At 37.7% G+C, this 27,627-nt stretch overlaps 2 protein-coding genes across 4 annotated transcripts in view; one reads left to right on the forward strand and one right to left on the reverse strand.

Moving 5' to 3' along the window:
* PPWD1 (peptidylprolyl isomerase domain and WD repeat containing 1) lies at positions 1–12,808 on the reverse strand. The gene is made up of 11 exons (XM_051788420.1): positions 12,643–12,808; positions 11,219–11,321; positions 10,508–10,608; positions 9,165–9,285; positions 6,914–7,361; positions 6,215–6,405; positions 5,530–5,719; positions 4,299–4,480; positions 2,116–2,197; positions 1,380–1,562; positions 1–364 (listed from the first exon to the last, which is right to left on the reverse strand). The coding sequence occupies exons 1-11, from the start codon at positions 12,800–12,802 to the stop codon at positions 221–223; spliced, it is 1,905 nt and encodes a 634-aa protein (XP_051644380.1). The 5' UTR covers positions 12,803–12,808; the 3' UTR covers positions 1–220.
* The window catches only part of CENPK (centromere protein K), a 20,321-nt gene continuing 5,396 nt past the window's right edge, over positions 12,703–27,627 (forward strand). Inside the window, exons 1-8 of one of the 3 annotated variants that reach the window (XM_051788430.1) lie at positions 12,703–12,803; positions 15,582–15,698; positions 17,569–17,625; positions 19,727–19,799; positions 23,938–23,984; positions 25,549–25,631; positions 25,736–25,834; positions 26,125–26,254. In XM_051788430.1, coding sequence (XP_051644390.1) covers positions 12,801–12,803; positions 15,582–15,698; positions 17,569–17,625; positions 19,727–19,799; positions 23,938–23,984; positions 25,549–25,631; positions 25,736–25,834; positions 26,125–26,254 — 609 coding nt within the window. In that variant the 5' untranslated portion in view covers positions 12,703–12,800. Of the gene's footprint in view, positions 12,879–13,769; positions 13,872–15,581; positions 15,699–17,568; positions 17,626–19,726; positions 19,800–23,937; positions 23,985–25,548; positions 25,632–25,735; positions 25,835–26,124; positions 26,255–27,627 lie in introns of those variants that run through there. The other 2 variants (XM_051788427.1, XM_051788429.1) reach the window with 2 other exon arrangements.

Here is a 27,627-nt window from a genome sequence, read left to right on the forward strand (position 1 = left end):
TAAGAAACATGCTTATGTTTTTACTTTAAAATACAAAGTTATCAGAAATACAGAATTAGGGCACTTTAGGTACATTAAAAATTGTAGAACTGGTGATTGCTCTGTCTTGGTACTCACTATATCTAGAAATTATTTAAAATGTTTCTGTTCTTTCTAGGTCCCTTTCTGGGTCCCATACGCTCATTTTTTTCTGCTTAAGCAGGAACCTTCAACGCCTGCCTTACTTCACTGTGATATTAATGATGCTGATATCCTCATAGGGCTTGTCAGTTTTTGGATTGACTTTTACATTTGAGATTCTCTGAACAACTTCCATTCCTTTAGTCACCCGTCCAAACACAGTGTGCTTGTTGTCTAGCCATGGCTGTTAGAGAGCAGAGGAGAAGAAAGAAAAAGCATGTTAATACAGAAAGCATCACATAGGTTAGGTACCAAAACAGAAAGAGAGTAAGTACACATGGATACATTTTGTATGTCTAGACTATGGAATCTAATACTATGTAAATACCAGCATGCAAGTAAATACTGGGGTGCAGTTAATACACACTCATATGCATTTGAACTTACCTTTTCAATTGTTTTCTCTAAGTACTACAGAGGTCACATTCTACCAGTGCAGTAGCATTGTGTATTTTATTTTAAAGTGTATTCTCAGTTCACAGATGTGCTGTTCCAGTCTCTCTATTTTCACAGAGGAATTTGAAGTGCCAGTCCAGAATACTACTAAATTCAAAGTAATTTTCATAGAATATGCCTAATTTGAATATAGGCACTGACAGAACTTAACAAACCTTAAAACTATGGCAGATATGTGCTATTTTTTTTAAAAAAAAGACACTGGATTTTGAGTAAGTGTTTAAGAATACATGTTACCTTTAAGAAATTGTCTTGTATCTCTTAGACTCACATACCAAAATTTCTTTTTTGGGCTCTGAAATTATACACAGATCAAAGGAAACCTTCAAACCTGAACAATGGCATCTTTGTATAGCTACACTTAGCTACACTTAAGGAGACATCCTGGCACTATATCCAAACCCTAAACAACCTACACAATACCTAGATTTCTATCAAGTTTAAATCACTGTTACTGGGATACATAATTGCAAACATGCCTAAGAATGTTTTGTCACCCTTACTCCAATTAAAGGCAAAAGGCCTCTTGTTCACAACTCACAGAAATACTTTTCTATTTCTTCAGGGACAGTTTCAGTGAACCCCACGCAGTATACATCATGGTGTGCAGCATTTATTTGCAAAATATTAAGGAAAGATTATTTAGAGAGTACTAGTGCGATCCTTTTTGCATCAGAAAAACTGTATTTTTTACTATCAAGTTAGCCTCTCATGCCTTAGATTCAGCTTTTAATATTACTTACAGTTGGCACTACTGTTATAAAGAACTGGGATCCATTGGTATTTGGTCCTGCATTAGCCATGCTGAGTGTATATGGTCTGTCGTGTCGTAAAGTTGAATGAAATTCATCTTCAAATTCTCCTCCCCAAATACTTTCACCTCCCATTCCTGTACCAGTTGGGTCACCAGTCTGAATCATGAAACCCTGCACAGAAATCATGTGTTATTACATCATTGCATAGAATAAATAACTAAAAGTGTTTTATGCCAGGTGACGTTTTTTCAAACCTACTTCAAACCTGACAACAAAATGTGTTAAAATGCACTTAAGGCTCTTTTGAGTGATAATCAAGTCAACTTGTGAAAAAGCAACTTCTGTTTTCTCACTCACTGTTCCTCCTAGTAAAGGACAGAAACCTGACTGTACCTTCTGCAAACACTTTGGCTGTATTTGGTGCAGCAGAAATAAGAAGCCGTACAAGAAATGCCCTCTGACATGAAACAAAGTCTTAATTCAAGCAGGATAACTGAACTTATCTTTCAGTTTTCTGCCACCTTTTAGTTGCAGTACAACTATTAAACAACTTTAGTAAGTGATTAAGCTGTTTAGAACATCAGAGTTGTTCAGACTTCATAGGGAATTCTAAAGCCACTCCAAAAATCCTCTTTGCAAAAAAGGAATGAAAGGGTTAGCAAAGAGGACTGACCACTAGGGTACATTATCTAAATCAACAAAAAATTAACTTGCTACAAGTTACCTTGATGATACGGTGAATTATGTGTCCATTGTAATAGCCATTCCTGCTGTGCACACAGAAGTTTTCCACTGTTTTGGGGCACCTAAAATCATATAATAGAAAACAAAGGCTACAAAAAATATTTGTCTGGTGACAAGGCCATAAGGATTTCAGTTGAGACTAAGATCCTGCTGTGCTGAACAGTGTTTCAGCTCAGTGTAGAAAGGGCTTTCATCAAATAGGGAAAAACAGATCCTCCACCTTCTCAAACCCAGAGCTGAAAGCAAAAAGTTGAGGAGTACAAAGCTGAATGATTACACAGGAAGGCAGCAGCAGTGCTGACAACACAGGGATGTTTAAGCTGCTGCTGAGCAGCACAGTGTTGAGGCCTTTTCTGCTCCTCACCCCACCCCACCAGCAAGGAGGCTGGAGCTGCAGAAGGAGTTGGAAGGGGACAGAGCTAAGACAGCTGACCCCAACTGACCATAGGGACACTCCATTCCATACAGCATCATGTTCAGCATATCAAAACTGAGGGAAGAAGTGGGGGACACTTGGAGTGATGGCGTTTTGCCTTCCAAAGTAATATATGATTGTTTTCTGGGAAATGGTGGAACACCTGTCCATGGGTAGTGGTGAATTAATTCCTTGTTTTGCTTGCGTGCATGGCTTTTGCTTTCCCAACTAAACTGTCTCTACCTGAGCTCATAAGTTTTCTTATTCCTACTCTCCCCATTCCATCCCTACAAGAGGGATGCAAGCAAGGAGTTGTGGGGGGGTTAGTTGCTGGCTGGGGGTTAAACAATGACAGTCAGAAAATGAATTATCTCCTCAAGGCCTAGTTCAAGGAACAATTGACTAGAGGTTCCCCAGCTTTCTACTTAGACTAATAATTTTGTAAATAAACTGTGTATGCTCCTAAGCAGAAAGCTGTTCACTCTTTTACCTCTACATTTCTTTTAAGATACACATGCAAGGTGTCCAGTGTTGCATACAAGTAAAACTGTAAAAATAAAATGTTTTAATATTATACAACTTGCAGTCAGCACAGTCAGTTTTCCTTCTCTGAAACTACTTGTTAACATTGTTTCGTGAAGAGGTGGAATCTTACTGTTCATGGAAAAAAAGGGACAACCCCTTCAACCTCTGTGACTTGATTTTTTATTTCTGAGAGATGCTACCAGAGTGAAAATTCTTTGTGGTAGCTCTTTTGCTATTTTTTTGAAATGCATTAGTAGCCAAGGTAGATTTACACTGACAAGTTTACAGTCACCCATTTTCCCAATAATGAGAAAATGGCCGAGTCCATAGCTGTAGAGTTACTCTAGCTGTGACAAGGAACATTATCTTGGGTTTTAATGACACTCCAGACTATCTTATGAAAAACAGCACCAGTGATATAACTAAAGGAACAGACAAGATTATAGCCCCAGTTCTTGCTGAGCAGCACTTAGTCATTCACAACTTCATTTCACAACAAAATGGCCAAAGACTTTAACGGCATACAAACCTATATCCTATATGCTCTTCTTTAGTTTTAATCACATTAAAGAGATTTTAAATTCAAAGCTCAGCTGGGAGAAAATACTAGAAAACAGGAAAGGACAAACTTAACAATAAGCAACTCTGGTAATATCGTATGCCTTGTTTTGGATATACAGAGCACTAATATTATATGCTGATATAAATGTTATACTGCTCTTAAAGGACCTGAAATAACATAAAATGTAGTACTCTGGCCACATTTTGAAGTTGCAACTACTATTCCTATGGCTTGCACAGACCTCCTGCCAAATGTTCTGCTGCTGCCAACATCACTGTATTTCCAGATGGAACCAAACAGCTCTGCCTTACACTAATACGTAGCTTACACAGAAGAGTATGGTTACCTCTCCACATCTGCAGTTGGGGGAACAAACAAAAGTTAAGAAAGGAACAGTCCCCCTGAACCAATAACTAAATAAAACAAAATGGAATTTAAAAAAGTCCTGTGCCCCACACTGTTATTTAGACCTATTTTAACCCTACTTTCTGTTCATTGAGAGTCACATTCCTAGCTTGATGTATTAAGAAACCGTCAAGAAACAAGGACAGTCAAAAACGGGAAAGAAAATAACTATTCCTAACTTGAAATATAAGTCTTGGATATTGCAACCCCAGGGACAGAAGGAACAAAAACAAGAGAAAAACTACCAAATACGTACTCAACAGGAAAAAGCTTGATATGAATATCTCCCATGCTTGTGTGGATGATGGCACTGTCTGAGACTCTTTTGGGACCTTCTGCCTGAGTGGCTGCCATGACCTCTTCTTTAGAAGGTTTCTCATTAAATACATCTCTATCAGAATCCGCACTCTTTGTATCTTCTGGTTCACGTTTAGTAAACTGAAGAACAAAAGAACAGAACGTTAACTGCTTGCTTATCTCTTTTTTTCCCCTTACCTTACACAATGCTCTGTGCCCAAGAAATCAGTGTCATTATTCAACCTGCTAAACATCCAATTCAATTTGAAATGTAGGAAGACAATTCATAGACGTGTTCTTGCATTTCACTGCTGTGCGTCACCAGCATTTCCACAGTCACAAATTCCAGTACAACTACATGCAAATCCCAAGTAACTTTTTGTAATCTATTATCTTTAGACCTCCTCCCCTTTTGAACAGGAACTCCTCAGTAGTTCAGCACTTTTTCTTTAAAAAGGAGCAGAGAATGTCAGGTTGTTCTGTTATACTCAGACAAATTTGTCAGGTTTCATGCCAAAAGTTTTAGGTGCACTAAAGAAATCAAACTAAATCCTCTTATTCCAATACTACATTAACACGAAACTGTAGACAACCAGCAAATCTAAGTCATAACAGACAGACCAATCTCTAACCTCTATGGCTATCACCTATCAAATCAACTACTACCTTCTCTGGACTTGCTTGTCTGTTTGGCTTATTGATTGCATCTCACATAAAAATCAAATTGTGAACAGGAAAATGACTCCTATCTTTCTTGGTTGCCTGCTATGTCTGTATTGCTACCGAGTCCTGATGCTGGTCTGAATTTTTTTTCTATTACATTTTTTATACATACAGTTAATTATTGTTTCTATATAAAATCTGGTTAGTTTTTTTAAATGTTCTTAATTATTTTTCAACTAGAACAAAAGGATATCATCTTCTTGGAGAATAAAAATTTGGATAGCCGAAACGACCCCCGTTTATTTAACTGCTTGAGCAATGTGAAAAAATTAAAGCTATTTCTAGCCAATGTATAAACAGTTCAAGCTAAAAATTCCAGAATTTACTTGCAGTATAAAAGAGCTCCTCTAGGAAAGTTTTTTTAGCAAATACTCAAGACAAAAAGCACTAGAAAGGTACAAGGAGAAAAACAAAAAATAATGTAGAGAAAACACCAATACAAGAATTTAAATAGAAACTGCACACACCATGTAAAACCTATTTTTTTTAAAAGCTGTGCAGACTACTGTTGGATCTGCCTGGATATTCTGGAGAACAGGATTTTCAGAAGCTTTCATCTCTATAGTGATTGCAGCACGATGTTTCTTTGCCACTCCTTGGAATAAAGCTAGTTGCATCATTCTGATGTTCTCTTGTTTTCCCAAGATACGAATGCACCTGAAGTACAAGATGTAAAGAGGTGTAACTACTGTCAGCTGCTCACAGTCACAGAATGTCTCCTTTCTGACTGCAGGACTCAGAGCAAAATTCCCAAATCCTCTCCAAGTAATTATTTATTAATTAAGATGTTTCTCTACTCAAACTTGCTACCTAATTTACCAGTCAGCCTCTATACATAATAAAATCCCAACTAAATGATCCACATTTACTTTACATTATCCCATCCAGTTAGCCAGAGATTAATAGGTTACACATTTTTAATACACATATACCTGCCATGTTTTGTCCTTATTTTACTAAGCTTTAATCTGCAACAACTCATTATAAAGCATGGGGCTATCTTCTCTACAGTCTAATGTAAGGCTCCCAAATAACAGCACGAAAAGTCTGGAGACCTCCACAGCCATATCAAGTTTTAAATATGCTATAGATGTGACTGAATACAGACTTTGAAACAGAAATGTTATCTCAATGTGTGTCATTGGAACTTACCTGTTAGTCTCTACATTGATGACCTTAATGCCCAACATTGTTCCATAGAGAACGAAGTGTCCAGTTTCATCAAAAATTATATTAATTAATCTTACTGCATCCACTTTCTCCAGCTCACGCTCAACTGCCATTCGTCGGCCAAACTCCATGTCTGGAAGTTGCTGTCTCATCTGCTGAAGTTCGGTAAACATCTACAGAAAAAAACTCCACATCACTACTATATTAACGTATTTTAAACTTTTTATACAGCAAAACACTAATCCACATGATTAGAAAATACCAAATTCAACTGAGACTACTCCACTCAAATGAAGAATTTAAACAAATACAAGTAATGCTTTCTTTATTTTCATGATGCAATAGGCATGTTATAGGACTAGGCTTAAGCAAAGAAAGGTGTGCAATATTATTTGAAATTCTCTGTAATTGCTTTCTAGTAAAATGTAATCTAGCAGTATGAAAACAGATGAAAATCAACACCTGTTTCACTATGTAAGTAACATAAATCTGTAAGAATTCATTTGGGACAAAGCAATACAGAGGGCAACGAAGAGAACATGGAAGGCCTTTTCTGCAAGAAAAATATAGGAAGGAAGTTCGCTTTTAGAAACAAATGATAACTTAGGTGAATGTGCTGGCAAAGAAATTCAAATAAGTACAGAAAATGTCTTAAAGAAAGAGAAACAAGACAAAACTCACACTCAGAGATTCGTCAAAGACTCTCATAAGCTTCCCCGTCAGAAAACGAAAAATTCTAACTTTTCTGTCAGACCCAAGAGTGGCCATTTTCTTGCCATCAGGTGAAAAACTTATACTGGATGGGTAAGCCTTGCATTTAGCAAATTCATATAGATCAGTATCTGTTTTATACTCCCAGTTCACATTCTTGGGGAATTTATATTCGTGAGGTGTACCAGTCCAGTACTCGATCATCCCAGACTTGTCAGAAGACACAACTACTTTGTAGACAGGGTTCAGCCGTATCTGAGTAAGCGAGGATGTATGGAGCTTATCAAAAATATGAAGTGGCTGGTTATTTCCTCGGCCATCATATATGAATATTTTTCCTGTGCTCTTCTCGGATGTTGCAACAGAAGATATGGCATCTCCAGGGCAATATACCCATTCACATTGGCCAGGGTGGTAGCTGCAACAGAGAGTGGAAGGAGAAAAAAGCAAATAAAGAAATAAGGAATGGTGTTAGATAAGAGTTGAGTTATGCTGTACACTTGAAATCAAATATTCTCTTCCATCTGTTAAGTGATTAATGCTTCATTAGAAATGAAGACAACTGCACCTCTGCCATACACTTATAGGAAAGGTCAACTACATCTTGCCAAAAAACTAACTCCCACAACAAAAAACCCGAGTGATATAAACAAAATTAAGACAATCCCCCTATATTCAATAAGAGTTGTGAATGCATCTAAGAAGGAACTCATTTGCTACTTGCAAAAACACATTCTACAAATAAAATAAGACAGAAACATGTTCAATAATATAAGTTAGGTCTGTTTTACAGTCTGTAAGCAAAGATTGAGAACCAGAACTCAAACTAAATGGCAGACCTCAAAGCAATGATATGGTCTCCATAGGAAACTCATATTTAGTATCCTTTCACAAATCAAATTAACAGACACTGAAGGACAGTATTATGATAGACAGTAATAATTTGGATTTTCAATGCCTGTCTGGTAGAGAAAAACATAACCAGGACTTCGTCTCAGGTTCACCAGAAAGAACAGGATCAAATAAATAAGTATGAAGTCTCTGCAGAAATAGCCAGCCTTGTCCAGATCACTGATGGAAGCATAAAGCATGGGGATCCTGATTACCAAGGTTGGAAAAAATCTATTTAAAGATAAATCAGGGAATCTACTACAGAAAAATGTTATCGGTAGTATTCTCGCAGGATTCCTGAAGCAAAACTGATTTAAATTCTACCTCATTTTTCCCTGAAGTCTCAAGTAACAACAAAAAAGGGCATCTTCTATTGTAACAGCTTTGTGGTTTTTTTTTTTTGCTTATGTATAATTCTACTGATTTTGTAGAGACAGTACAGGGCTGCTATGTAGAAAATACCAGCAAAATCAAAAGACAAAGGCTAACTGGAATTTTTCCACAGCAGACAGCCAAGAGAGAATCAATTCCTATAGGCTAAGTACATTATCTGGAGGATGATATTAAAACTGTAACTAGCAAAGCAGATAGCACAAGCTTTTTCCCTGAGTTTATACTTCTATTCAGTTTCACAATTAACCAGTAAGTAGTAGAGTAGGAGGAATAAGTTTTTCAATGCTAAAAGACTTGTGAATAAAACCAGTATTTCCACCATTCTTGATGCAGCACTCACTGATCCTCCAAACCTTCAAACCCACCCTTGTAACAGTGTAGGGCTTGTTTTTCTCTGGTATTGTTAATAATTGTAGTAACATACATTCTTATTTCTACCAGATCCTTTAGCTACAAAATATGCAATTACAAAAAATGCTACAAAAGCAAGAGGAAAGAAAGCAACATTGTTTCTAGCAGAAGAAGGAAATTTGTATCCCTATGACAACAAATAAGACAATATATACAGGCCAAATCCCTTCTCTAATGGAACCATTAGTGGACTGTAATTTCTAAATTCAGTGCCAAACAACAGAAAAAATTATGCCTTGTTAAACATTTGGAGAAACACCACATCTTTGTGCATAACATTTGAGACTGAGAAAATGCCTTTCCTAGTCCTCTCTTGTAGTGTTCCAGACAGTCAAAATTTTTCTATTCAGTCAGGCAGCCTCCAGCCACTGGATTCATTTCAGACAATGAAATTTACTCAGCTTCATCTGATTTACGGAGGGGGTGAGGGGAGAAACATCAAAAACTCCAAATTACTGACCTACCTCTTAGCAAAATGATCCCCATTTATAATCCCAAACAAACACTTCCAAACTAAGTAACTTACCCAAGTTTCAGCATGTTGATCATGTCAAAGTTGACAACATCAAACACCTTCATTGCTTTGTCATCTCCAACTGAACAGAACAATGCTCCCTCTGAACTAACAGCAATACTCTCAATAACACCTGTTAATAAGGTTAACACACTATTAAGAAACGGGAAAGGACATCCTTCATTTCAATATTATATAGGAAAAAAACCTACTGAAGTTTAAGCCTCCCAACTGTTTTGCTACCTTTTTTACTTAAAAGACTACCTGAATTCAGTAAATTACTATTAAAAAAAAAATGCCAAAACACCACTGGGTATCCTATAAGTGTTTTGACTTAGGTATGTGACAATGAACTACTTACCACCTACATAAGGGAAAGATTTTAATGGCAATTACTTCAATTTAAAATGTTGATTTTATAAAATTGAGAACATTATAATGTGGTAAAAATCAGGTGCTCTTCAGCTTGTATTTCTCAATAGGGAAAACGCAGCAGAACTCTGTAGACTATTACCACACAATACTCAAAATTACTCTGCAATTGAACCTTCCATAAATTTCTCATAATGCTTATTTTTGCCTGGTAGGTTTTGTTTTCACATTTTGCTTTTGTATATAATGAGAATCTGATAGTTAAGCTCAAGAACCTACTTTAATATTTCTTGCAACTCTAAAAGGAAACTATTTTTACTACCTATTATTAAATATTTTTCTTACTGTAACAGTCAGCATATCAAACTGAGGGGTTTTTCCCTTCAGGCATATGATAATTTTTAACACCATGGAGAGTGTCATTTTCTGTTCAGTCTATTTAACACTCAGCACAGTGTTGAAGAACTCCGTGTACTTATTAGCTTAGAAAATTGGGTTAAAATTACTCTTAATTGCAATTCAGCCAATAATCATAACAATGATGTAGAATTTACTCTACAGTTACAATAACTCCAGATGAAAAAAATGCACTTTTTTCCTTACTACAAGGGACAAAAAAATACAACTTCATTTAAAGCAACATATTTTTAAACTCCTCTGGATTTTATGAATCCTGTTATGTACCTTGTTAAGTTATGTCCCAGATATTCTCTCCACAGGCAGGGCACAAGGCAATGCAAAGGATGTAGGGGATCTGTGCAAGCAGAGCCCTACATGTTTTATTCTCACCCTATCCCTCATGCAGTCTGGGAGCAAAACATTACAGGACAGAGGAATGAAGGAAGACAGGTAAATATCAATTAATTCCCGACTGCACTAAATGAACCCCAGAATCTGTCTCTATTTGCACTCCCTCTTTAAACAACAAAATCAATGGGGAGGAAAAAGTGAGGCCCTTTAAAGAAGAAAAAGCAACTTCTCACCCAGGTGACTTCGGAAGTGTTTAACAAACTCAATCCCTTCTTCTATTTTTTTCCAGAATTTTACATGTCCATCATGACTGGCTGTTATGATAAAATCTGTCCTACAATTACAAAAGAAAATTAAAAACAAGAAAAGAGATAACACATTATGCACTTTCCCACTGGTCAGTAATCTGCACCATAATTAACACTCTGTAGGGGATGAACTTTTAAGAAATTACTGTGACAATCTGTCTGAATGGGTACTATCACTCCTGGAAAAGCAAACAGGTATTTTAATGCATTCTGGATTAATATATGAAAAGTCAACACCCTGAAAAATTATAACACTATCCTTTCTGAATATGTAAATGTAACTCCTATTTTAGTTCACAGTAGTTACTATTTACGTGTGCGCGCGCGAGTGTGTGTGATCTCTGCAGTCTGCTGAATGGTGCTTTTTCAGAGGCAGTCAGTCAATCTTATTCCTGTATATCCTGCACATTTTGATAAGCATCCTTAAGACCCTCTAGTTTATGTAAACATTTTTTTAATCTTCCTTCTAAGTAAACCTTTCCTTTGCACTTAGTTTTAAAAAAAAAAAACACCAAAACTTTTAAAAGTTACAGGACACTGTTAACGTTCCATTACTAAACATTTAAAATGAAAACTTCTTATCATATATAAAAATACACCCCTGACAAAGAAATAGCCTGGAAAAAAGATACTTACTTAGTACATGCTACGTGTGTAATGACATCTCTGTGCATGTAACTGCGTTCATACATTGAAGCAGATGGTAGATTTTCAAGGTAAACATGTTCAAATTCAAGAACTACACAGAATAAAAAGAAAAATCAGGAAGGTTTTTCTTCATAAAGGTACAGCTTCTGTTCTCCCTTACTTGAACTGCTTATTCATATTTCAGTCTAAAACAAGCTAGGATTTTGTGCAAACATAATAAAAGGGCTTTTAGGTCTGGCTTTGCACTCAAATTTTTAGTGGACTAAAACCACTCAAACTCTGCTTGAACTCATACTGCTTTTCCCTTTTAAAGCAACTATTACCTCAGCTGTCTCAATACATGAAAAAAATAAAAATCAACAATTTACTTCCAGAAAATGGAAGGTTCTCTGCACCTTATTGTATTCCAAAACAAAATGTATCCTTGTTGTTAAGAGATTCATGACCTCACCCAGGTCTTGTAGTTTAAAGTCCAAGTACTGACACCTATCTCTTTCATTGTTTAACTGGCCCACCCAAAATAATCTGATTTTGGCATTTGTCTCTTGATTTTACACCCTGCTAACACCTGCAAATGGCATTTGTTACTGAACCTGCGTGTGCTGATCATCGTTAGAGGCACATTTACTTTACAATGACACCTGGAAAGCTGAGAGTTGCTGCACCCATCAATACCACGCCTCAAAATACAGCCTAGAGGCATCTCCATTTTAGGGTGATGATCCAGAAAACAGATGAACTCCACAGCCCTAAACAGCAAGGCTTCAGTCTGCACAGCAGGGGCTCTGAGCCTGATAGTGTCCACGAGAGAAAGCAGAAATCATAAATCATAGAATGTTAAGGGGTTGGAAGGGACCTTCAAGATCATCTTGTCCCAACCTCCCCCACCATAGGCAGGGATACCTCCCAATAGACCAGGTTGCTCAAGGCCTTTTCCAACTTGGACTTGAACACTGTCAGGGTTGGGGCATCCACAACCTTCCTGGACAACCTGTTCCAGTATCTCACTACCCTCACAACGAAGAATTTCTTCCTAATATCTAACCTAAACTTTCCCCTTTTCAATTTGAACCCATTACTCCCTGTCCTGTCACTACAGTTCCTGATGAAGAGTCCCTCTCCGTTTTCCCTGTAGCCCCGTTCAGACACTGAAAGGTTGCTAAGTTCTCCGCGGAACTTCCTCATCTCCAGGCTGAACAGCCCCAATTTTCTCAGCCCCTGATGCCCCTGGGCTGTTACTCGGCACCCGAAGGGTTCCCACACAGCGTGACCATTTTGCACGGCAGACACCGCTACAGACCACACGGGCCCAGCCGCCCTCCCCCGGGGCCGCTCCCGCCGCTCCGAACGCGGCCCGGGGCAGCGCTCCCCAACGCAGAGTCCGGCCGGTGGACGTTCCGCTCCTCCGTTACCTCTCCTTTTCTTCGCCTGCGCGGCCTCCCCTGGGAGCGGCCCGACCCAGCGCTCCTCCTCCTCCTCCTCGTACTCCGCCGGTTCCGCGGCTCCCCGCTCCTCGCCCGCCGCCGCCTCCGGAGCCTTTCGCTTGCGCTCGGGCTCGGCGGCCGCCATCATGGTACGTCACCGCCGCGCGCCGGGCGCGCCGCCAGTGACTCAGTGGCTGAGGAACGGCGCGCGCGGAGACGCCATGGTAGTAACGGTTGGGAACGGGCGGCGGGGATTCCCGGCGGGATCCCGGGATAACGAGGGGGTCCTGCCGCTCAGGCACCGCGGGGCCGGGATGAGATCGCGGCCGCTGGGGCGTGGGGCGGCCGTGGAGGGGGCGCGCTGGCTCTTCCCGCCTGAGAAGGGGCGGTGTTCGCCCTTCGCCCGTGAGGGGAGACCGACCACCTTGTGCCTCCCCGGCGCTCGGGTGGTGCGGGGGCTCCCTGCCTCCCTTCTGCTTTTTTTTTGTCATCGCTTTTGCGGTGTTATTTCTGTCCTTCATATGTTCTCCTTCCTAAAGTGAATTGCTGCCTTCCTGCCTTTGTCCAGCGGCCGCAGTTACTTTCCTCTCTGCTTCCTGAGTATCTTCCCGTAGTTGATCGCGTTGTGTTTGGGCATATGACTCATTTCGGCTCATCAGTGTCTATAAGTATCTGAAGAGAGGGTGCCAGGGGGATGGATCCGGACTCTTTTCGGGAGTACCAAAATGAATATGAGGAACAACTGTGGGTGACCGAGCACTGGAACAGGTTGACCATAGAGGCTGTGGAGTCTCCCTCACTGGAGATAATGAGAAACCGTCTGGACGCAATCCTGTGCAACGTGTTCTACATGACCCCGCTGGAACAGGGAGTTGGGACCAGATGACCCTCTGTGGTCCCTCCTAGTCTGACGGATTATGTGATTCTGTCGCTTTCCTAAAGCTTGCCTGTTTGCTTGGCTGGCATAGAGTCTACAATGCACACTTTTTGTCCCTGCATGTAGTTTTTACCTAATTATGTAGTCCTAAAACAAGGTCAGAAGGAATAACGTATTGAAATTGGAATGCATTAATAGTCATGACATGCCAAAAAAGCCTTCAGTTTTCAGGTATGGTGTAAAAATAGAAACCTAATTTAACCATACAGAAATAGGGAAAACTGCAAGCTACAAGGAAAAACCATCTGAATATGATACTCCAGTATATGCACTATGTGAGGTAATTAAGAGCACAGCATTAAGGATCACAAGTCAGTTTGGCTTGCCTCTCATATCTCACAATGTGTACATTCTGAAACGTTGTGTGAAATACGTCTAGAAATTTAAAGCCAAGAATAACAGAATCATTTGATCATTTTTGTATAGTGTTTTTTTTCCTGGCTGTGTATTCAGAGTTTTATTTCATATAATACTTGTATGGTGATTAATTGTATTATTGCAGGGGACAGCAGGGGGAATATGGATTTTTTATTCCACCCCAAGATCCTTTTCAAACTTTCAAAATGTTGGGTACTTTTTCTTCCTCTCCTTTTTTCTTTTCTTTTTTTTCCCCCACTCAAACCCCCTTTGGTTGTCTCCTTGACAGTTTTTTATGTCTCAGAAAAAAGTACATTGCATCTCAAGGCTGTTTCGTTTATTTCTTAGTTTCTTCTAGGCAGTCTTTGCTTGAGGCATTTCAGAAGTCGTAATAAATTATGTGAACTACTTCTCTTTTATATGATGGAAACATTCCAAGGCTCTTAAGAAGATAATGATTTTCCTTTGCTAAAACTATGCTCTTTAGACTTTATCAGATCATGGCAAGCTAGGTATTCTAGGGTTCTGTTTTTAATTATTGGTGTAATAAATTAACCTGGAAGATTAGTAGAAGTATTGCTACCTTTCAGTACTCTAGAATAGTTCCAGCATTCAGTGAGATGTTCTGATTTTTTTTTTCTCATCCTTGACCTTTGGGAGTACTAGCTGAATATTTGACTCCTTTTAATTTACTTGGGATTTTGACATCATTTTCTCTGATTCTGTGTTTTTATTCTGAAAATGAACAAAAAGTTGAGTTAGGAATTTGTGCATTATTAAGAGATGTATATTAGATCTTTTTTTTATATCTCTTTAATCTGTGTGGTTTTGGTGGACTTAGTGATCCACTTAGTATTTTTAAAGGCTTTCTGCATCTGGTACATCTAGGAAGTTCCTGTTGGTTGTTTTACCTTGGGGAGAAAAGTTTCCTTTGAGTGCCATTTTGGCCCTTCTTGTTAAGATGTTTCCCACCTTAGCTGCTGTTGTCATTTGGGTATCTCTTAATAGATTTAACTGGGAGTAAATTTCTGAATTTGTGTGTGTTTCTCTCTGACCCAATATTTCTCAAAGTTTTTATTTTAACTTGGATTAATTTTTCTCTTGGATGTCTTGGTGCCCTCTTTCCTTGGTTGCCTGTATGTTTTTCAGACTCTTTTGTTTGTTTTTCTAGTAATTTTGAGGATGCTTTAATTTGTTAATCAAAAATATTCTGAATTGTAGTGAAGGAGAAATAGATTAGGACATTTATTGGAAGACAGAGCAGAAGTAACTGCTTAAGAATTTTGCAGATATACGGAGGAAAAGCATAGCTTTGTAGATGTGAGATTCTCTTATTGTTTCTGTATTAAAGTTGTTGAAAAGAAAAGCCATTGCAGGTAATCAAAGCAGATTTGAAAATTTAGGATTTTGTGATTCAATTTTAAAAGTAAATTATTCGTGTCTTCTGATTTTACTATAGTCATATAGTTAGCTGATTTTACTTAATAATTGGGCGCTATCTGGAACTGCAGGGGCGTTAATTGAAAGCTTTGCATTCTGTTGCATATTTGACCTGAAGTGGCAGGTATGATTCTGTACCTGGTAATAATTATTGTAGATATACACGATAACTGTTCTGTTTGCTTGTTATTAGGCTGAACTCATCAATGCAGAACCCACCAAGGCAGAACCCACCAGTGAACTTTGTCTTGTAGATGCCAAGAAAGAACTCTTGATGGAATGTAACAATATTTGGGAGGAATTGGAAGAGGTATGGGAACCATAAGTGATAGACTAGATTTGTTGTAAACTTTTGTCAGAATTGTTTTATTCACTGCCTGCTTACCCCATCTCTTCCAAAGAAACCACCACAACAAAACAAAAAGAATAAAAAGGCCAAAGGTGGATGTACTGGCAGGGGTGAGGGATGCCTTGCATTCAAAGGTTGTTTACAATGTGCTGATTTAGTTAGCGTGGAGTATGTATTAAATTAGGGAAAATTAAACTATTTACTTATGGTAGTACCAGCACACTGAGACTTGAGATCCCTCTCTCTTTAGCCTCACACAAGATGGAATTCCAGTGCTGTTCACAAGTAGTTTGGAGCTTAAAGGAGAGAATAGGAGGAGAGGCATAAAAGGACAAAGATGTTTGCAAATGCTTATCCAAAGTGATGGTTATATCATCATGGTTAAAATTTATCTCTCTCTGATATATGGTACAATATGCTAATAATAACATTTTAGGGCAGATTAGTTTTATTTAAGGAATCCCAGGAAAGATAAATTTCTGTCAGTTCTGAGGGAATGCTGTGCATTCTATAAGATTTTGCCAAGTCTCATGAAAGGTCATCTTCTAAATTATATTTTCAGTCTTAATTACTAGGCTCAATTTTAAATGCTATCTGCTTGAGTTCTGAGTTGTAGGTTCAAAGCAGTAAAATTTCAAAAATGGAAGTAAAGGTATTTCTGAACTTAAAGTAGAACAATGTACAGACAACTCACAGTGCAATAATTTTACGTAATTAGATTTAAAGATACTAATGTGGCAGGGAATTCTCTGTCTGGGTTTCTGAAGTTGTGTTTGGAGGACCTGAACTTTTCTTTGAAATTTTCAAATTAGAAGGGAAGTTAGAATGCTTACTATTTTGAATTTAATTGAAAGTCTTAGATATCTTGTATCCCATTCCCATCATCCCCAAAATAATACAGGAAGTAATAATGTCTGTTATTTTTGGAAGTTGATAAAAATAGTAGGATTTTCATTACTTTGATTTTTCATTCTGAATGTGCATGTTTCAGAAAGAAGTTTAAACAACTAATAGTCATTGAGTGGGATCCTGGGTATATGGTTACAATGTAATGTTCAAATGGTTGTGTGACATCATTAGCAGTTTTTGTAGGAGAAATCTTGTGTTGTGTTTTGGTTTCCAGACATTAACAACAAGGTTTCCAAAGTACTGCTTACTGTTGAGTAGAGTACATCTTGCCCTGTCATGGGATAGGTTGAATTGCTGACAGCTATGAAACAAGAAAGCGTTCAGCAGATGTCTCCTGTTGAAGCCTTGGATATCTGTGGTGGCCTGAATTTCAGACTGCATATACTTCCCATTGCAATCATGGGAGCTGATGTAGTGTACTTCTGAAAGTCAGACCACTTCTGAAGGGTGTAGTATACTGCCCTAAATGACTTTAACCTAAAAATGTGTATTAAAATGGGATTAATCTCTTTGGAGAGCCAGAGGAGTAGCAGAAAGTGTGTTAACTTCTCAGCAGCTTCCCTGTTCAGCTTTGTGCATGACTCTATTCCCAGTTTCTCGTGTTCTTCACATGATCAGTGCCTTTCCCGATATGAACTTTTCCCTCATAATTTGCCTTCTTACTCAAATGATACATCTTTTTTTAACTGCTACTTTTCTGCTCTCCAGTTAATTAAGTTCTGCTTTACTGTGGTGCGATTTCAAAATATTTCTTAATTTGCTGTTCTGGGTAAGGATCTAAGGGATGTGGTGGGATCCAAGTCACAACTCTTTTATTCCTATATTTAAAAAGTTATGTTCAACTTTCTAAGCATTGTGTTCTGTTGTTACAAAAGGGAATAGTAAACAAACGTTGCTTGTGTTTTGTTTCTTTTCTACCCAGTGTCAAAGCAAGCTAATGCTTCTAGGAATAGAAACACTGCTACAATCAGATACCAAGGTAAGATAGTTGTTTGGGGTTTTTTATTTTCCACTGAATACTTTGTTTTATATAAAGACCTTAGAATCATAGAGTGGCTTACCTTGGAAGGGACCTTAAAGATCATCTATTTTCAGCACCCCTGGCATAGGCAGGGATACTTTCACTAGATCAGGTTGCTCAAAGCCCTGGTCTGGAACCCTTCTAGGATGAGGCATCCGCACTTTCTCTGGGCAACCTGCTCCAGTGTCTCTGCACTCTGACAGTAAAAAATTTCTTCCTAATATCTAATCTAAACCTGTCCTCTCTCGGCTTAAGGCCATTGCCCCTTGCCCTATCACTACAGTGCTCATGTAAGTAGTCCCTCTCCAGCTTTCTTTTAGGCCTGCAAATACCATTCAGGTAGTGCAAGGCTGCCCTAAGGTCTTTCTGGAGCCTTCTCCAGGCTGAACAACATCAACTCTCCTAGCCTCTCTTCGGAGGAGGAGAGGTGTTGCAGCACTTCAGGTGGGGTCTCACCAGAGTGGAGTAGAGGGGCAGAATCCCCTGCCTCAACCTGCTGGCCACACTGCTTTTGGTGCAGCCCAGGACATGGTTGTCTTTCTGGGTTGCAAGAGCACATTGCTGGGTCATATCCAGCTTTCCATCCACCAGGATCCCCAGGTCTTTCTTGACAGGGCTACTTGCAATCCATTCATTGCCCAGCCTGTATTGATACCAGGGCTTGCCCTGACCCCAGGTACAGGACCTTGCGTGTGGTCTTGTTGAACTTCATGTTTTGCACAGGCCCAGCCATCCAGGTCCCTCTGGATGGCATCCCTTCCCTCCAGCATGTTGGCTGCATCACAGAGCTTGGTGTCAGCAAACTTGCTGAGGCAGCACTCGATCCCACTGTCCACATTGCCAACAAAGATGTTACACAGTGCTGGTCTCTAAAACAACCCCTGAGGATTGCCATTCATCACTGGTCTTTGCCTGGACATTGAACTGTTGACTGCCCCTCTGACAGTAACCATCCAGCCAGTTCTTACCCACTGAGTGACCTGTCTGTCAAATCTGCGTCTGTCCAGTTGAGTGACAAGGATGTCGTGCAGGACAGCGTCAAATGCCTTGCACAAATCCAGGTAGATTACATCAGTAGCTCTGCCCTTATCCACCAATGCTGTAATCCTGTTATAGGAGGCCACCAAATTTGTCAGGCACAATTTGCCCTTAGTGAAGTCACATTGCCTAACACCAATCACCTTCTCATCTTCCTCGTGCTTCAGCATATTTTACAGGAGGATCTGCTCCATGATCTTGCTCAGCACAGAGGTGAGACTGACAAATCTGTAGTTCCCTGGATCTTTCTTTTTCTGTTTCTAAAAATAAGGGTTGTGTGTACACTTTTACATTCAGAAACCTCAGCAGACTGCTGTGACTTTTCAAATATGATGGATGGTGGCTTTGCCACTTCATTTGCCAGTTCCCTTAGGACTCTCAGTGCATCTGTGGTGGGTTTGACCCTGTCTTGCCACCAGGTGCCCACTAAAGCTGCTTATCCCTCCTCACTTGGACATTGGAAAGGAAATATAACTGAAGCCTCATGGGTCAAGATAAGGACAGATTTACTAACTTTGAAGCACACAACTGATGAATGATTAACATAGGCAGCAAAATGGAGAGGTGTGTAACTTCAATACCTATTTGGACTATTTCCTAATTAGTGCCTATGTAATTTCTTCTTGAAAAGTGTCATTCTGATACTGTCCATCATAGTATCCTTCTGGACATGTTGTCCAACTATGGGATGAGCAAGTTCAGCCATGAAGGAGAAGTCAGGATGTGAAGTATTTGTCATTGCTTCTAGTAGCTCCTCTTTAGTTGTAGTCATTGCAAAGAAAATTAGGGGAAAAATGCCAACTCTGACTCCTCATTTCCCCATTTTGAAAAAATAATATAAATGTTTTTGATCTCTGCAAGTGATTTTAAAATATTTTGAAGGAATAAGTTTTCTGTTGTCGTAGTTGCTCTTCTGTTTTCTACTGTATGAACTTATTAATTTAACTTCTATCCTGTTCTACGTCATTTTACACCAGTGCAATTTAACACTTTAAGAGATGCTTCTTTTGTTGTTACACAGCTTGCCTTGTTAATGCTGCAATGGAAAGCTTTAACAGTAGATTATCAAGAGTGCCATGAGAGAAGTCCTGAAAGTAAGTAACTGTTTCCCTGTAAAGGATGCTGATTGTGTTTTCGTACTACTTAAAAATTAAATATTTCACACAGTAGCGTGTATGTTTCATTTCTTTATTCTTTTTGCACTTCAGCTCTAAGTTGACTTAAAAGTGATTTCCTCTATAACCTAATCTTATGATTCTGCACAAATAGATGCATGATTTATGCCACCATTCATCAGTCAGTTAAGTGGAAACATAACTGTTAGCAAATCTAACAAAATAACGAAAGTCCATTATGCTGTTACCCTCCTTCATGTTATTCTCTGTGTGATTGTTTCTTTTCCATCTTTCATTTGTGTTTCCTTTTTAGAACAGAACTACTTTGTCAAATAATATTGTCTTCATCTTGTCTTTTAAGAATCTATTACATTTTTTTAATCTTTGCAAGTATTGCTAATAAGCTAACAATAATTTTCCCAGGTATAGTTTTAACCATACCTCCTCTGATTATTTTTTTACTAATACTTCACAAAAGTATGTTGTATTATGATGTATTAGTTCAAACTTTGGAGTAGACCTTTAGTGTTAAGCCCATTACACCATAATAAAATACCTGTCTTGGATTTAACAGGGATTGGAGATTTCAGCTCAAGATAAGATGGTAAAAGACACTAGAGTTTTATTTTAACAAAACAGAAATCCAGGACACTTACTGATCCTGCGAAGCACAAACCACAAGTGATTTTTTTAAATTTGTTAAGCATTATCAGTTAAAAGGTATAAATTCTCAGTTCTTCAAAGTTTTCTTTTTACATAAGCATCAGTGCTGACTGATTTCACTCTCTCACAAGGCTGATGTGGTCAGAGACTGGAAATAAAACCATTCAAAACTGAAGTGCAAGTAAAGTAATCTATGTTTTCAGATGTCCCATTTGGAGACTCTTAAAACAGTTCACACTACACTGTCATTAGTATACTGGTAGCACTCACTGTTACATCTCCTGTCAAGGACCTGTTAGCACCTGTCAACCCAGTAAAACTTACCAGTTAGTCTTTAAATTAATACATTGGCTCATTTGAATATTTTTAAGCCAGAAGAGGCTTGGTTTTTTAGTGTTTACAAAAGGAATGTGTTTTAGACAGCCCCTGGTGAATTCCAGTGTTTTGTCATTTGGCCAAATGGAAATGCCTTTTCAGATCAACATTAGAGGCAGTTCTCCAGTCCATGTACTTGCTGCATATCATGAGAGAAACTGGGAAAAAATAGTTTTTCTTTCTTATAAAAAGATATTTTTGCCCTATTAGAATAAATTAGTAGTTCAGCTTTGTAGGCCTGTCTCCAAGAATTGTCAGCCTCAAATACTTCTGAGAGGTATGTAGACCAAAAGTGTATGGGGTTGAATGAATTTAGGATGTACTGGTTCCCTGCTGCTATTCATGAATAAGATGCTGGCTTAAAGCAGATTAATTGAAAGCACTTAGTTTTTATCTGGGTGAAATACCTGGGATTGTTAAATTTCCTTACTAAAATACGTATATTAAACTTTAAGCTATTGGCTTAAAAATATCCTTAGGGCTTGACCTATTTTTTTGGCTTGCTGGCTTGCTTTGTTGAACTATTCTTACTTGTTCCCAGACTATAATATTTATTATTAATTTTTTAATAGAGAAATTATCTATGCATATTGTAATGCAAATAATATTTTGCAGCCACAGCTTTGCCTCTTTGGCTACCTTTCCAAGAGAACTAAAAAGAAATTGGTGCTAAGAATTTGAATATATATAGTTATAATGCTTGTATGAAGATGAGTCTACTTTGCTTAGTTGTCTGTCCATCTTGGCTTTTTTCTATCTACTGTTTGTCTTGAATTACTTAATTGAAAGCATAATCTGAAATTATCTAAATGAAAATAGCAGAAATACTGATTTCATACAATTTACTAATAGAGCATGAATGTCAGGCTGTCTTGTTACTTTGGTTTCTGCTTTAAATAGTGGCCAGTTAATTTCCTGTAAATGAGGGCCTGTCAGCATTTCAATTTTAAACCTTATTTTCAGAGGTTATAACTTGGCAGTTCTACATTTTCTTGAGCACAATATTGGCAAACAGACTTGAGTTCACAATGCAAATTTTATTTTTGCGAAGCTTATACTTTAGTCTCTTGTTCTTTCTCCATTTCTGCTGCTATTTATGTAGCTCTAGATCTGCTAAATCAGCTGAATTTAAACTTTTTAAAAAGCATTTGGCTTATAAAAATAGAATTTAACTTTCACCTTTGCAAACTAAGGAAATGAAAGCAGTTCTGTTTTCAACCGTATAAAACAGTCATGGTCTCTGCATAATTTCTATTTTTCTTTGCAAAATAACAGTATTCTGCCAAATGCCTTTTTGTTTTGTTTTAATAGGAGTTTCTGTAAACATGTGCATGGTAGTGGCTTTTACTTTCCTAGCATCTGGTAGTATTTTGCTTAGTAATCACTAGACAGTTCTGTCTGACATTTGATTTTTGCAAGTGTAGTGATTCTACAACTGAAAAAGCTTTAACTGTTAGTAGATAAAACAACCAGTGACTTTACAACACAGCTGTAAATGCGTTGCCCCAGTGTCTCAGATCTACATTGTTCCTGCACTAAATTACAGTTAGTGGTTCTTTCCCAGGAAGATGTGGCCTTCTATTCTCATACTCACTCAATATGAATTGAACAGGAAGCACAAACTCAGGATTAGGTATCTAAAAATTAGGAAGTGTTAGAAGCCAGTAGTAGAGATTGATAATAATTGATAAGTGAGGGCTTATAATAATCATGTCAGCAGGAAGTTGCAGGAGGAAGAGTTGTATGGGTTTCTTCAAATACACCAGTTAATGGGAATAAAACTTTACCAATGAGTTTTATCATGGGTTGTAGGATATTCATGTAATTAAAGAAGTATTGTTCTAATAATAGCACAGACCACTACCTCCTGCAGCTCTTAAACTTAATTTGGCAGCGTACTAGTCAAATTTTGTGTCAATATTTAGAAACACTAATTACCTAAGTAAAAGGGATTTTACTGGGACATGTAATTTTGTGTATTTTTCTGATTTTCATCTCAGAACAAACACTGCTTTTAAAACTACTCATCTAAGGCTTCTCAAAATTTGTTGAGGTAAAAACTGTAACATGACAAAAAAAGTACTTTTCTAAATTTATGAAATCAAGAGTATGTATTTAGGAGATGTTTAGTGCTTTCAGGAAAGGGGTAAGGGTTTTCCTTTTTGTTAAAGGAAAAGCTTTTATATAAATAATTATTTTTAAGATTAAGAGATTTGAAGCCCAAACTTTCACCAAAAAATCCCTGTCATATTAAGATTCAAATCTGTTAGAGTAGCTTTCATGTCTCCTGTTAGTATGTTCAAATAGTTCACTTTAAAAAAAGTCATACTTGTATACAGATGGTCTAAGTTGACATGGAAGTGAGAATTGACTGGAGTGCACTGAAGGCTGTAAAATACAACAGTTCACTTTTTATTCTGAAAATCCATGATCCATAAATCACTGCATTTTGCAGAAGCATTCTGGGGAAACATTTCCATATTCTTAAATTGTACCATGCTTTCCCTTAAGTACTGTTGTTGCTCAGTGTTAGATTTAGAATATTGTTATTGCTAGGCCTTTCATCTCCCTACATGTAGCTGTTCTTGTGAACAGAAGGGATGGGGACATACTTTATAAGTTCTTAAAAATGGTAGGGTTTATAGTCCTGGTGAAGCATTTGGAGGCTGTTTAACATGGAATTGGAAGACTGGTGAAGTCTGATTGCCCACATTGGTAATGTTGATGGAATGCCTTCTGCTGAAAAAAATCAGGCTTGGTTATCTTGAAGTATACTGAAATGTGATATACAGTCATTATGTACCTATGCCTATACTACCTGGGGCTAGTTCAGAGGCATTATAACTGCACTGTATAACAGAGGCATTAACACTGGACTTTTTTCAGTCTAGTTTAAACTGCTGAATCATGATAGTAGGTTAGTTCAGCAGGACACCACAAAAAAAGGTTAAATTGGTGCTGACAGCCAAACTGGTTTTTTAGAGGCTACACAAGTTTCTCTCTAGCTGGGCTGCTTTTCAGTATAAATAAGTCTTTATCATTCAGTGAAAAAAATCCACCAATTCATTTTGTTTTTCAGCAATTTCTACCAATCCAGATGTATTGTTAGAATTAGGAAAAGAAGAGGTAAGTCTTTTTGTTTGTTAAGAGATAATAAACTTTTGCTGGGGAAAAAAAAGAAAAACCTATATAAAATTGCTGCATTTTCCTATGACTGTTCTTGGGATGGACTACTGCTAGGATACTGTGTATTTTCCTTCAGGCATTGTTGTTGTTCTAATTGTTTATTTCCCCTGTATTGTAACTACTAAAATTTTCTAGTTGTAATGAATGAGCTTTTAAACTGACTTACTGCACAAGTCAGTGAGTAAGTAACACACAATAAACGGTATTTTGCCCCTGTCCAACCATCCAAATCCACCACTAAACCCTGTCCCTAAGTGCCTCACAGGATTGTGTCCAGGTGGCTTTTGAATATCTGCAGACAAGGAGACTCCACAGCCTTTCTAGGCAACCTGTTACAGTGCTCACCCTCCATTAAAGTAATTTTTCCTCATTTTCAGATGGAACTTCCTGTGTTCCAAGTTTGTGCTTGTTGCCCCTTGTCTTATCATTGGGCACCACTCAAAAGAGCCTCACCCCATCCTCTGACACCTGCCCTTAAGATAGGTTTCCTTACTTATGCCTTCCTGAGTAAGAAATCCATACCTGAGGCTTGACCTCAGGTTTCCCACAAAAGTCTCAGACATCCAGAACCTTAACATAATTTAATAATGGTGCAATAATAACAAAATAACAGCTCAAAGGTTGCCTCTGAGGAGGGACCCAAAACTTTTATACCTTTTATACCTTTATACCCTGAGCTTTTACACCTTTTTGGTCTAAACCCTGGAAAGTCAGGGAGTCATTGGCTCCTGGGGAGACTCAGTGTCCAGGTCTCCTGGCAGGCCCACAGGTCCCGGGGGCCCTTTGTTATGCAAGGGGTCAGCAGTTCATGGCATGTTGGCTCAGGCTTTGACTCCAGCCCACCAGGCTGCTCAACCAGCAGCTCACACTGCAGCTGTACACCTGCACTGAATGTATTCCTGAACATGTATTCCTTACCTATGCTGTAATGAATGACCCAACCCAGTGAGAGTCCACTGTTCCCTAGATTCAGCAGTGCCTATAGCTTCTGGCTGCAGTAGTTTTATTTCTCCTTCTTTCCTCTCCCAGATATGTCCATAGCATCAAGGACCATTTAAATCATGGAAGCCATTAGTCTCTTTTGCAGCATCTTTGTTTTCTATAGTTTTTATGTTAGTGCAGTTAGCATGGATTCATTCTTGCAAGCAGTTGCAGTGATTCAGACAATACAGCCCTGGTGCTGTAGACATTTTCTCCTCAGTCATTCATCATCTGAGCAGTTCATGTGTGTGCTCCATAATCTGCTTCAGGTAAAATTAACTATGTTGTTTTGCAAAGTTTCAATAAAACACTAATGAGCAACTGGTGACAGTAATGTTTTAAAGAGCCTCCTGCATTTTAAACTGGATTCTAAAATAGTGTGTCACACTATAGCCTTATTTCTTAAGAATTTGCAGATCATTTTGGCCTTCTGTATCAGATTTAGAGATGCAGCCTTACATAGAATGAATACTACAGACTGGGCTACCTGCAAACTGTAGTTTCATTTTTACTTTTTTTTTAGTTGCAGAAAGTAAAGAATGATCTTGAAAAGGTGCTATCAGCAGTTTGTTCAAAGAATAAACAACTAGAAGAAGATCTGGAAAGGTAATATAATAATTTGGAATTTAGAATACTGTTAAGCTTTTTTTTTTTTTTGACCACCCAGAAGAACTATTTTTGTGCCATTTACTGTTTTTCATGTTTCAAAGAGAACAGCAGTGGTATGAGGGACAGGAAGAGATGCTAAATACTCTTAACAGAATTGAAGAAGAGACAAAATCCCAAGTTGAACAACTTTACGAAACAAGGTATTTCTACACTGTTCAGTTTTTATATTGAAGAATTCAAATAGGATGCTCAACAAGAGCAAATGAACAAACAAACTCATAAAACATACTCTTTGTTTTGCTAAATAGTTCAAATAATTGCTCAGTAATCCAGATTTGAAACATGGAAAATATCGCTACTATGTTCTGTCATTCAAGATGTTGCATTTATAAGAACTGAATATGAGGGTTTTTTTTACTTATGAGGAACTTTTAAATTATTTTATTTGATTTCATACTGTATTGCTATGTTTTTACTATTTGGAAATTAGAGGATTGGAGGAACTGCACAATAAAATGTTGCAATTAAAGACATATAAGAAAGAACTCTTGAGTGCACTGGGTGAATTCCTGGATGAACATTTTCCCCTTCCACAGGATAGTGGAAGTGCCATAAAAAGGGTAAGATTTTTCTATGACTATTAAATTTAAAATGTTCAATTTCTATTTAATTAGATGCAGTATCTGTTTAAAGTCACTAGCATAGAATCTACAGTTATATTTTGAAATAAGTATAGTTCTTGTGGATGATCCTTTAGGTTTAATTTATATATTTCAGGTTCATTTATATTATTTAAGGGTGTTTCTAGCTGGATATTTTCTTTTCTAAATGCATAATACTGTATTGTATTTCCTACTGAACTGCAAGCTGTGCCAAATTTGAAAATGGTGGGAGGTTTAATCCAAATTGACCCATTTTCTTTTTTACTCAGCTAGGCAAGTGGATTCCTGTTTTCCTTGGCAAAGTAAATTTTAATTGTCTAACAGTGGTTTTAGAACAATAAGGACAAGTGTTTATAATTACAGAGTAGTTTAGAATGTTAACCATCAGATTTTGTTCAGGCAAATTGGGCCAAAAATTATCTCAAAACTTTAGGGAAAATAGGCAGCCAGGGAGTATTTTGCATAATAAATTCAAAGTCTGCAGTAAAAATAGAACTATTACTCTAGTATTTGATAGATACAAAAAAGCTGAAAAGTAAAGGGAGGGGCTTGATTTTTATTTCAGACATACTTAAGATGACAGAAACAGAAAGGATTCTTTCATCCAGTTCCCTGTTATTTCAGACAACCACAAAATATAATTCCTTTAATATTATCATTGAGCTCCATTTTAAAACAGATAATTTTTATTACTACTGCTTCTACTGGGGGTTTTTTAGCACCTCAGTACTCTGGTTAGAAACTCTCATAGCTTCCACAGATCCATGTATTCTTACACCAGTATTTTTCTTAGAATAGTCTTTTTTTTTCCTTGTCTTTATTCCTCCTGATGCATTTTTCGACAACAATCTTATACCTTTTCTTTCTTTGTTTTGCTGTTTGAACTAGCAACACTTTTATGTTCTCACATAAGACTATTTTTCAATTCCCTGGCTTATCCTAATAATACCCATTTTCTATATTTGTTTTCACTTGGATTGATCTTTTTGGAACCTGGTAAAAAACAATATTATAAATAAAACTACTAGCTCACATCTATCACCAAAGCAACTAATTACACCCTTGTCTCTTTCTATCTGTTATTTGCAACTGAGGAAGCTTTTAGTTAAAAAAAATCTTGATTTTGCACATAGGTATTTTGTATCTTTTGCATATAAAAATACTAAGTGAAGATTTCAAGACACGATGATCTTTTTCAATGTATTATTCAAACATCTTATTTTGTTTAATCTTAGTTTTTCTGCATACCAATGCCTTCGTTTCCCACTATTAGTAAATATGACACATTTTGCTCTCAGTCTCTCCAGTTTGGAGACAAGGATGTCATGCTT

The sequence above is a fragment of the Manacus candei genome, unplaced genomic scaffold, assembly GCF_025592945.1.
Source record: "Manacus candei isolate 608988 ecotype Guabito, Panama unplaced genomic scaffold, ASM2559294v1 h1tg000024l, whole genome shotgun sequence".
Classification (NCBI taxonomy): Eukaryota; Metazoa; Chordata; class Aves; order Passeriformes; family Pipridae; genus Manacus; species Manacus candei.

Coding starts and splice junctions, on each gene's coding strand:
- PPWD1 (XM_051788420.1), bottom strand. CDS start 12,802: ATGATGGCGGCCGCCGAGCCCGAGCGCAAGCGAAAGGCTCCGGAGGCG. Junction 5,720..6,214: donor ATCAATGTAGAGACTAACAG/GTAAGTTCCAAT, acceptor CTTGTACTTCAG/GTGCATTCGTATCTTGGGAA. Junction 365..1,379: donor TTATAACAGTAGTGCCAACT/GTAAGTAATATT, acceptor GCTCTCTAACAG/CCATGGCTAGACAACAAGCA.